The following is a 9,750-nucleotide window of genomic DNA, read 5'->3' as shown; positions in this document are numbered from 1 at the left end:
AACAACGAGATGTCAAGTACGGTTCTTTATGTTTATTTTGTGTGTCTTGTTTCTCATCACTAAGAAAGGTTCATAGCAGTTATTGGTCGTTCCATTTGTTACGCAGGCTGGATGGATCTTTGCCAGAGTTCGTTCTTCTTTATAGGTCTTATTCGAGTTGTAGCTTGTTGGTGCTTTGATGGCGCCGTACGAGATGTTTCACGATGTTTGAGGTGGCTTATTTCCCGAGTAGCTTGTACTGGGTGAGATGAGATTATTGGACCTGAGATCAGTGCGATCAGAGTTATGTAAGGTATATTAAAGAGCAAATATCGTTATTCAGTTCGAAATGAGGTAATGGTCCTTGTCAGGAGGAAAGACTCCATGATTTGTTGATTCGGCAGGTGGTTATGAGTTTCTACACATCTCTTCCGTCATGGCAGTATTGCGAGAGTTGGAACAAGGCTCATATGCTTTGTGAGGTGTATTGAGGGCATCAGATTCGTGAAATTCTAGCTACTGTGGTCGGAGGATGTTATTATGGGCAACCGACTTATGTGGTGCATGGTGTGATTTCAGCATAGGAGCATGGTCATGTTTTGGTACTGTGTGTATTGACAAATGAGATATTAGAATCAGGTCTTGTAAAGAAATTCGAAGGTTGGAATTTGGTTCTAAATCTTATTGACTAAATAAAATGGGGGATCTTCAGTCTGGCTCGAGCTAATGTGCTCAACTGGGTTATGGTGGCACAGGTAGGTGCACAAGGTGTTGAACAATAATTTTGGGGCAACATTAGAGAAATTCTTAGCACGTTCGAGGACGAACGTATGTTTAAGTGGGGGAGATTGAAACGACCTGACCGGTTGTTTTGAGATCTAGCGCGCTGTTGATACCCAATTTTCCCTTCATATTTTTCTAAATAGTATATATATTTTTTCAAAATTTACAAGATTTATACAAGCATTTTCCATAATTTTCAGAGCTTTTTCTTGCATTAACATTACTTGAATATTTGCTAATTATTCCCTTAAATTATTTGCAATAACTCAATCATATTAATTTATTATTTTTACACCGACACACATGTTTTAAAATATATTTTTATATCATTTCGTATGATTATATCTATATTTTAGTTATTTATGTAATGTTTGCAATAATAGCCTATGTTCATACATAAGTGCTCTTTTTTTTACATTATTTGTATCAAAATAGCATTTTATATTTTTATAATGCTAAATTATTATTTGTAATCATTTTAGTGCATAAATAATATCTTTATTTATTTATTTATTAAATATTTTTATAAAATTATTTTTGGATAAATTTCGTGCATTTAAATAAAAGCCCAGTTTTAAGTCCATTTTTCAGACCAAAATTGGCCCAATAACCTCAGCAGCCCAACCAAATGACCCATTACTTCTGACCCGCCCAATTTCCTATTCAATCTCGACCGTTGATCTCAAATGATCAACGGCATATAATAAATCCCTACCTTCCCTAATTCCCCTTAAACAGACCTTAATCCCTGTTATTCTCTCACTCCCACTCATTCCACAACTCTAAAATTTGAGACTTTGGTCGGCTGAAATCCAAGGCCACCGGAATTCTATTATTCAGCCTCACTGAGTGTGAGCACTTACCTGGGTTCGTTTGAAGCCCTTAGGAACTCTGACGCACTGAGAAATTTGGGGTTTTTGATGTTCTCTCCATGTTACTGATAAGCAAGTTGTTGGTTCTTAATCTCTACCATGTTCGTATATGATTTAATTATCCTTGCCCCTGTTTATCTGAACCTACTTGAATTCTGGGTTTCAAGCCTGTTATATGTGCGCAATTGAATAATTTATGATTATTCTCAACTTGTTATGCTACTCTGATTACTAGCTGCTCTTCAAAATCCTTTCCTCATGCCTTGCCTTAGGTTTTTGCATTTCTTAAGGATGTTATCTCATGCCCAAAACTTGTTTGTGTGAATTTCTTTCCAATGAATCCCTCATGCATGTTCTACTGCTCTTCTGCTTACATGAACCTTATGTGTCCATTATTGTCTGAATGTTTTAGCCTAATATATTTCTATTTTGGTATTTGGTCAATCTTGTGTTCTTCAGTATTGCCAGGTTTCTAGTTAAACCCCAATACACTTGGTTTTACCATTATGACTGGCTTAAGTTCTAAAGTTTGTCTATCCTATGACCTTTAGATTGACAAATCTTCCTACCATGATCTTTGAACTTAGAAACCTTTGTGATTAAGATTCTTATTGACTGTTATAAACCATGCCCACTTGCTTGTTTACTTGCCATTCTCTGACTATAACTTTGTTAGACCTTCATGCCTTAATCTCCTAGTTTTGAGTCTCTTTCAGACCTATTTGTGCTTTGCTATAATCCTGTTGTTCTGAAAAACTAAGCATATATACTTGCCATGTTGATCTAAGTGATATGCCTCCTCAACTCTACTAATGTTGCACATACTGCTCTTTCACTTGTTTGAACTTATATTGTCATTCTTTATGCTAAAGCTACTCTATTAAGACTCTGCTCTGTTGACCCTTCAACTTTTCATAATTAGATCCCCCGCTTGAAATTGTCTTAAGTTGCTTTTTACCACGTCTATGTTTAAAACCTCTTTAGTAATAGTCTGTTGTCAATCATGTCCAAAATGCAAACATGAAATTGCTTATGTGTGTCCTGCCAACATGACACACGAATTTGCTTATGCTTTATAGTCCTAGGAAATAAGTATGTGGACTTTCTACTCTGTTCAACTTGTTCAACACATAGCCTTAAGTTCGGTCGGGACCCACAGTTGTGGACCTCGAAGAGTGCCTAACACCTACTCTTTGATGTAATCTGAGCCCTTACCCGATCTTTAGTGGCGCTGACTAGTCATACAGAGTTATCTGCATAATAGGTGCCCTAACGCACCTTAAAAATCGTTAGGTGGCGACTCTTCTTCTTTTAACACTTTACCTCCCACTCAAAAGAGTTGTCACAATGTCGAAGCCCGCTTTCGCTAGAAAAATGGGGCGCGACATCATGGCGACTTTGCTGGGGATACCCTTAGGCTCTTACCATAATGAACTTGACTTACGTGGATTACTTTCTTCTTCACCTTTAGTTGTTTAAATTTGCTATTACATACATAACCCTTCCCCTATTCACCTTTATTTGTTTAAATTTGTTATGACATGCACATTCCTTCCCCGTTCACCTTTATTTGTTTAAATCTGTTATGACATGCACATTCCTTTCCCGTTCACCTTTATTTTCTATGACCACTTTCCATTTCATCTTGTCTAAGACTGCCATATCATGCCTCCCCCATCCCTATTCCCATATATGCTTTATTACATTCTTGCATATATTTCAAGAACTAAACTGACTCTTTTCTTTTGTCTTTCCTTTCTATATTTCCTATGTTTACCTTACTATTGTATTTACTGCTTTTACATATTTATCATGCAAATACTTGACAACGTGTTATTTCTGCATAAAGCATGCTCCGCATCATACTCCCCTCGTGCCAATTATCAACATAGCGGCGCTTGATGAGTGTCTGCGTTCTTCCAAAATTACCTTTTTTTTTAATCGGAAAGGCTTATTTGCGGTAGACTAGTCGATCAACGGTGCAATCGACAGTCCCGTTCCTTTACCTCTCAAGTTATCTTCTTGGGAGTACCGGTCTAGGCCATTCTAGAAACCTTACTCCAATATCAAATGTACATGCGTCATGTTAAACCTAGTACGGGTTAGAACGTTGTTAACGCAATAGCCCGCTAAGATAAACCTTGCCTAAAGTCCAAAGGGATTTCTACAGTCCCAATGGACACTACCATGTTATGTACATTACTTGGAGAAAATGTGCCAATATATTGATCATTATTTTGTAAGTGGTCGTATCTGGAGGGGGAAAGTGCTAACTTTATTTGTTTGCAGAAAATGAAGCACGAAGTCCCCAGGTTCGGCATGGTCCAAAACATCCCACCTTTGCTACTTGACTGGTTGAAAGATCTTTACAGCTTTTTAGCTTAGCTTTAGATTTCGATTATAATAAGGCTAAATGCCATTAGTAATTTTTATTATTGTCGATTTAGTATAGGTTTGGCTCATTTTTTTTTGCATTAATGAAATGACGCAAATGTTGGCATCAATTTTCTCCAAGTCTATGTGTCGCTTAGGCCTACCTCGGGCACAATGAGGTCCCCAATTTTAGACGCGAATTATTGCATGTCTTTGTGAAATGTGTTTTAGTATCGCAAACACTCTTTTAATATTCCTTACTAACTTGGTTAACTTGTGTTTTTTCTTTCCTTTTGATTATTCCCATTCCCACTGGTTGGTTCGTGCATACTGGCATCGTCAGCATATCACACTAGATCCAGAGGTCCTCCACCTCCTCCTCCACCAAGTGATCCTAATGGAAAAAGCAAAGGGAAAGGGAAAGGGAAAATGGACGATTTGAGTGGTATCAGGAAGGACAACGCTATTATAGGTAAGAACGTCGAAACGTCAGATGGTCGGAGCACCCTGGCATAGAATGAACTTGTTTTACGTCTGGAACAAAAGAGATATGGATTGAAGTGCTATAATTGAGTAGGAAGAGGAGGAATACCTTACCATTCAGACTGTGGGGAAAGGAGCTGTTCTCAAAAACTGGACTGCTGCACCATCCCTGGCCTATCGAGTTCCTAGGTAGCTTGGCAGATTAGCATCAATTATTTTTAAGCATTTGAGAAATTTTCAGTATTTTGCTTTGAAATAATTGCTCGAGTCATCGAGCCGCATTTGTTAACGTTATAAAGATTTCAATTAATGCATTGCTACTTTTTGTATTTACTATTATTCTCTACATTTTCTCTTTTTACAGCATTATTATTACCTATCCTGATGAACCTGTGACTGTGACATGTAATGAGACAATGCAACAGAGGGATAGTGATTCAGAAGACCTGGAAGATGATATGATACATGAGGAAATCGTCAGAGAAGTGGAAAATATTGAAAACAAGCCAAAGTCCAATTTGGATGAAACTAAAGCAGTAACTTGGGAGATTTCAAACTAGTCAAGGAAACACGCATAAGCATTCATCTATCACCGTCAGAGAAAGAAGAGTACATCAGATTCCTAAAATAATATGAAGATATCTTTGCATGGTCCTATGACGATATGACAGGTTTGAGCACAACCATAGTAGCTCACAAGTTACACACTAATCCTACATGTCCACCAATAAAGAAGAAGCTTAGAAAATGCAAGCCAGATATAAGTTTGAAGATAAAAGTGGAGATCACCAAGCAGATCAAAGCCAAGGTTCTTAGAGTGGTCGAGTACCCGACTTGGTTGGCCAACATTGTGCCAGTTCTGAAGAAATATGGGAAAGTCAATGTATGTGTTGACTACTGAGGTCTAAACAGAGCAAGTCCCAAAGATGATTTCTCGTTGCCTAATATACACATATTGATCAACAATTGTGCTAAACATGAACTCCAATCCTTTGTGGATTGCTTCGCGTGGTACCATTAGATCTGGATGGATGAGGAGGATGCTTAAAAGACAGCCTTTATCACGCCATGGGAAATATATTGTTATAAAATGATACCATTGGTCTGAAGAACGCCAGAGCCACCTACATGAGAGCCATGAAAACTATTTTCCATGACATGATACACAAAAAGATAGAAGTGTATGTGGATGACGTTATCATCAAATCCAAAAGGAGTACGGATCACATAGTGAATCTGAGGAAATTCTTCAATCGGCTTCGAAGTTATAATCTGAAACTGAATCCTCAAAGTGTGCTTTCGGAGTCCTTAATGGAAAATTGTTAGGATTCATCGTCACTCGCAGAGGAATTGAGTTAGACCCATTAAAAGTCAAAGCAATCCAAGACTTGCCACCTCAAAGAATAAGAAAGATGTGATGAGATTTTTAGGATGTCTTAATTACATCAGTCGCTTCATAGCACAATCAACTGTGATATGTGAGCCGATATTCAAAATGCTGAGGAACGATGTTGCAACAAGTTGGACTTAAGAATGCCAGAAAGCCTTCGACAAAATCAAGGAGTATTTATCCAAACCGCCCATTCTGGTCCCACCAGATCCAGGAATACCGCTGCTGCTTTATTTGTCTGTACTGGATGGAGCTTTCGGCTGCGTTTTGGGACAACATGATGAAACTGGAAGAAAGGAGCAGGCAATATACTATCTGAGCAAGAAATGCACACCCTACGAAGCCCGATACTCTTTGCTGGAGTGCACCTGCTGTGCTTTGACATGGATAACTCAGAAGTTGAGGCATTATTTTTGTGCATACACTACATATCTCATATCAAGGATGGACCCGGTAAAATACATCTTTCAAAAACCCATGCCTACGGGTAAGCTAGCAAAGTGGAAAATATTGCTGAGTGAGTTCGACATCATCTATGTATCTCAAAAGGAAATCAAAGGGCAAGCATTGGCAGATCATCTGGCAGAAAATCCCATAGACGGAGAATATGAACCATTGAAAATCTATTTTGCCGATGAGGAGGTGTCATTCGTAGGAGAAGATATCACCGAAGCATATGATGGTTGCAGAATGTTCTTCGACGGAGCAACAAACTTCAAAAGAGTAGGTATTGGAGCTGTCTTGGTATTAGAGACCGGCCAACACTATCCGGTATCAGCAAATCTCAGGTTTCCATGCACCAACAATATGGCAGAGTCTGAGGCCTGCATCTTGGGACTCAGGTTGGCCATTGACATGAATGTTCAGGAGGTGTTGGTAATTGGAGATTCGGATTTGTTGGTGCATCAGGTTTTAGGAGAATGGGCTACAAAGAACACCAAAATATTGCCATATTTGCACTATGTACAAGAGCTGATCAAAAGGTTCACAAAGATAGAATTCAAACATGTCCCGAGAATTCAAAATGAGTTCGCAGATGCATTGGCCACTCTATCTTCCATGATACAACACCCAGACAAGAACTCCATCGATCCTGTCCCAATAGGAATTCATAAACAGCCAGCTTATTACGCTCATGTTGAAGAAGAGAGTGATGGAAATCCATGGTTCCACGACATCAAGGAATATTTGGCAAAAGGAGAATATCTAAGAGCACTCTACCCATACTCAGAAGAGCATGCTTCGAAGATTAGCCAACCATTTCTTTAAAAACGGAGGAATTCTGTATAGAAGAACTCCCGACTTTGGGTTACTATGGTGCGTCAATGCCAAGGAAGCTTCCAGATTTCTTGAGGAAATACATGTCGGAACTTGCGGACCGCACACGAATGGCTTCGTCTTAGCCATAAAAATAATAAGATCAGGGTATTTCTGGATGAGTATGGAAATAAACTACATCAAGTATGTTCAGAAATGTCACCAATGCCAGATATATGCTGATATGATACGAGTGCCACCCAATGAACTCAATGCAACAAGTGCACCCTGGCCTTTCTCTGCTTGGGGCATGGATGTCATCGGTCCAATCGAACCCGCTGCTTAAAATGGGAATAGGTTAATTCTAGAGGCCATAGATTATTTCATAAAATGGGTCAAAGCCGCATCTTACAAAGCTGTAACTAAGAAGGTCGTCGCAAATTTTGTTCAGGATCGCATTGTTTGTAGGTTCGGAATGCCAGAGTCAATCATTACCGACAATGCCGCCAATCTCAACAATAATCTAATGAAGGTCGTGTGTGAAAGTTTCAAGATCAAGCGTAAGAATTCCATGGTATACATGCCGCAAATGAATGGAGCTGTAGAGGCCGCCAACAAGAACATCAAGAAGATACTAAGGAAAATGGTAGATAATTACAAGCAATGGCACGAGAAATTGCCATTTGCTCTGCTCGGGTATCGTACCACGGTTCACACATCAACTAGGGCAACTCCTTACCTATTGGTTTATGGCACTGAAGTAGTTATTCCTGCCGAAGTAGAAATCCCTTCGTTGAGAATTATACAAGAAGCTGAGCTCAATGATGTAGAATGGGTACAGAGCCGCTATGAACAACTGACTATCATTGATGGAAAGAGAATGAATGTAGTATGTCACGGTCAACTCTACCAGAACAGAATGGCTAGAGCTTTCAACAAAAAGGTCAGACCAAGGCAATTCACACTGGGGCAGTTAGTGCTAAAGCGGATCTTCCCACATCAGGATGAACCAAGGGGAAGTTCTCACCCAACTGGCAAGGTCCGTACATGGTTCATCGAGTATTAACATGAGGAGCACTCATACTTGCAGAAATGGACAGAGAGATTTGGCCAAAACCTATCAACTCAGACGCAGTCAAGAGATACTATGTTTAGAATTGTTTACATTTCTTCACTTGATGTAATTGAACTACGCTTGACCTGATTCTCGTTTAAGAGGGGATACATAGGCAGCCCTGTGGGTTCGGTCACATCTTAATAAAATCTTCATTTTCCCCATGATTGGAAATTGGGACAAGATTGCAAGTTCTGCCAACTTCGTCATATGTGGAACAACCAAAAGTATTGCATTTAAAGTGGGGCAGAATTTTGAGGGGAGCCCTCAAAATTCTAAGGCAAGGAGGTCACAATTCTCTGAAATGTGTTACAGTCACCAGTTCATCTAAATTATTTGATATCACATACTACATTTCAAATAATTATATTTTTGCAAATAATTTGTCAAATGCACGCATATTTTTCGAAAACATTATTTCTATGACAGCCAGGCATTACCCAGGGTAACTCAAACAGGATTTCAAGACAGGAGTAAAGGAGAAGCAAGGAATCAAGAGCATGAACCAACTGTAAAGGCGAAGCAAGGAATCACAATTTTCCTTTGAATGCAGGTGCGATAGGAACAACAGTAATATTCGCAAACACATACGCATAGCAAAATCACTACCTCCATGACGACAAATTGCTAAACGTAAACATATGATGCTAAGAAATACTTTAGTCTCTTGCAGCTGATCATTGCTTTCTTGCGTAAGGCTAAGCACTGCCTTTCTCTGCATGAGACTAAGCATTGTCTTCTCTTCTTGCATGAGACCGAATTCACATAACCGCAGAAATTACAATCCTCTAGTAGTGGTCTAAACCGCCATAACTCTTCCGGGATCCATCTACACATAATAGGCCATAATACCCGAATGCCTCCAAATAAAATCGATTACGGCGGTCATCAAGCATCGCACGTACCGCCACAATTCACATGCATAACTTAACACGTTGAAGGAACTGATCGTTGCCACCACCATGGCAATTCAACCATTGCTAACCGATCTGACTTATCCTAATTTACTCTAGACTTGCCTTAGGAATAATTGTAGCTCCATTTCAAACATAACGAACCAAATCTGCACTCATCTAGAGTGACCTCATTTCTCTATGAATCCGAAGTTATTTCCTCCCATTCCTCCCAATGCTGCACCGCAGACCAATAATAACATAGAACACTCCAAGCCTCTTTCATAATCCACTGCAAAAGCTCGATACTTAACTGTGGTAAATTAAATTGTTTTTTCTTTGAACCCACTAGGACCGTTGTTGAGAGTCACCCACTCCGACTTGGTCCCAAATATAATTGACTCCAAGGCTCTGCTAGCACATGAACACCCTCTCAAGGAAGCACCCAGCTGAATCACTTTCCTTGTACATCACATCTACGTGAAGTATAAACTCTGAGTCTTCCCAAATCCTGAACATGAATCGACAAGGCCAAATATAGCACGCTTTCCCCCAAATCCTTTGCTCAAATTATCACTGATGTTTTCTTGCTTTAGTCGTAATAAC

General features: G+C 39.3%; 2 protein-coding genes across 2 annotated transcripts; both read left to right on the top strand.

Moving 5' to 3' along the window:
- The first annotated feature begins 5,154 nt into the window (after window positions 1–5,154).
- Window positions 5,155–7,149, top strand: LOC138910394 (uncharacterized). The gene is made up of 2 exons (XM_070201630.1): window positions 5,155–5,373; window positions 6,430–7,149. Exons 1-2 carry the CDS (start codon window positions 5,155–5,157, stop codon window positions 7,147–7,149), a joined length of 939 nt encoding a protein of 312 aa, XP_070057731.1.
- Window positions 7,150–7,717: 568 nt separating this feature from the next.
- Window positions 7,718–9,020, top strand: LOC138910393 (uncharacterized). The gene is made up of 2 exons (XM_070201629.1): window positions 7,718–8,176; window positions 8,925–9,020. The coding sequence occupies exons 1-2, from the start codon at window positions 7,718–7,720 to the stop codon at window positions 9,018–9,020; spliced, it is 555 nt and encodes a 184-aa protein (XP_070057730.1).
- The last annotated feature ends 730 nt before the right edge of the window (window positions 9,021–9,750 follow it).

Source organism: Nicotiana tomentosiformis, chromosome 4 (genome assembly GCF_000390325.3).
Source record: "Nicotiana tomentosiformis chromosome 4, ASM39032v3, whole genome shotgun sequence".
Taxonomy (NCBI): domain Eukaryota; kingdom Viridiplantae; phylum Streptophyta; class Magnoliopsida; order Solanales; family Solanaceae; genus Nicotiana; species Nicotiana tomentosiformis.
The sequence above is the reverse complement of the archived record's forward strand: the minus strand, read 5'-3'. Positions and strand labels throughout refer to the sequence as shown.

Bases quoted from the DNA above. Each gene is read 5' to 3' on its own strand.
- LOC138910393 (XM_070201629.1), top strand. From the start codon at position 7,718: ATGCCGCAAATGAATGGAGCTGTAGAGGCCGCCAACAAGAACATCAAG. The intron at 8,177-8,924 runs GTCCGTACATGG...AGTCTCTTGCAG, and splicing joins GTTCTCACCCAACTGGCAAG to CTGATCATTGCTTTCTTGCG.
- LOC138910394 (XM_070201630.1), top strand. From the start codon at position 5,155: ATGACAGGTTTGAGCACAACCATAGTAGCTCACAAGTTACACACTAAT. The intron at 5,374-6,429 runs GTATGTGTTGAC...GTATCTCAAAAG, and splicing joins AGAAATATGGGAAAGTCAAT to GAAATCAAAGGGCAAGCATT.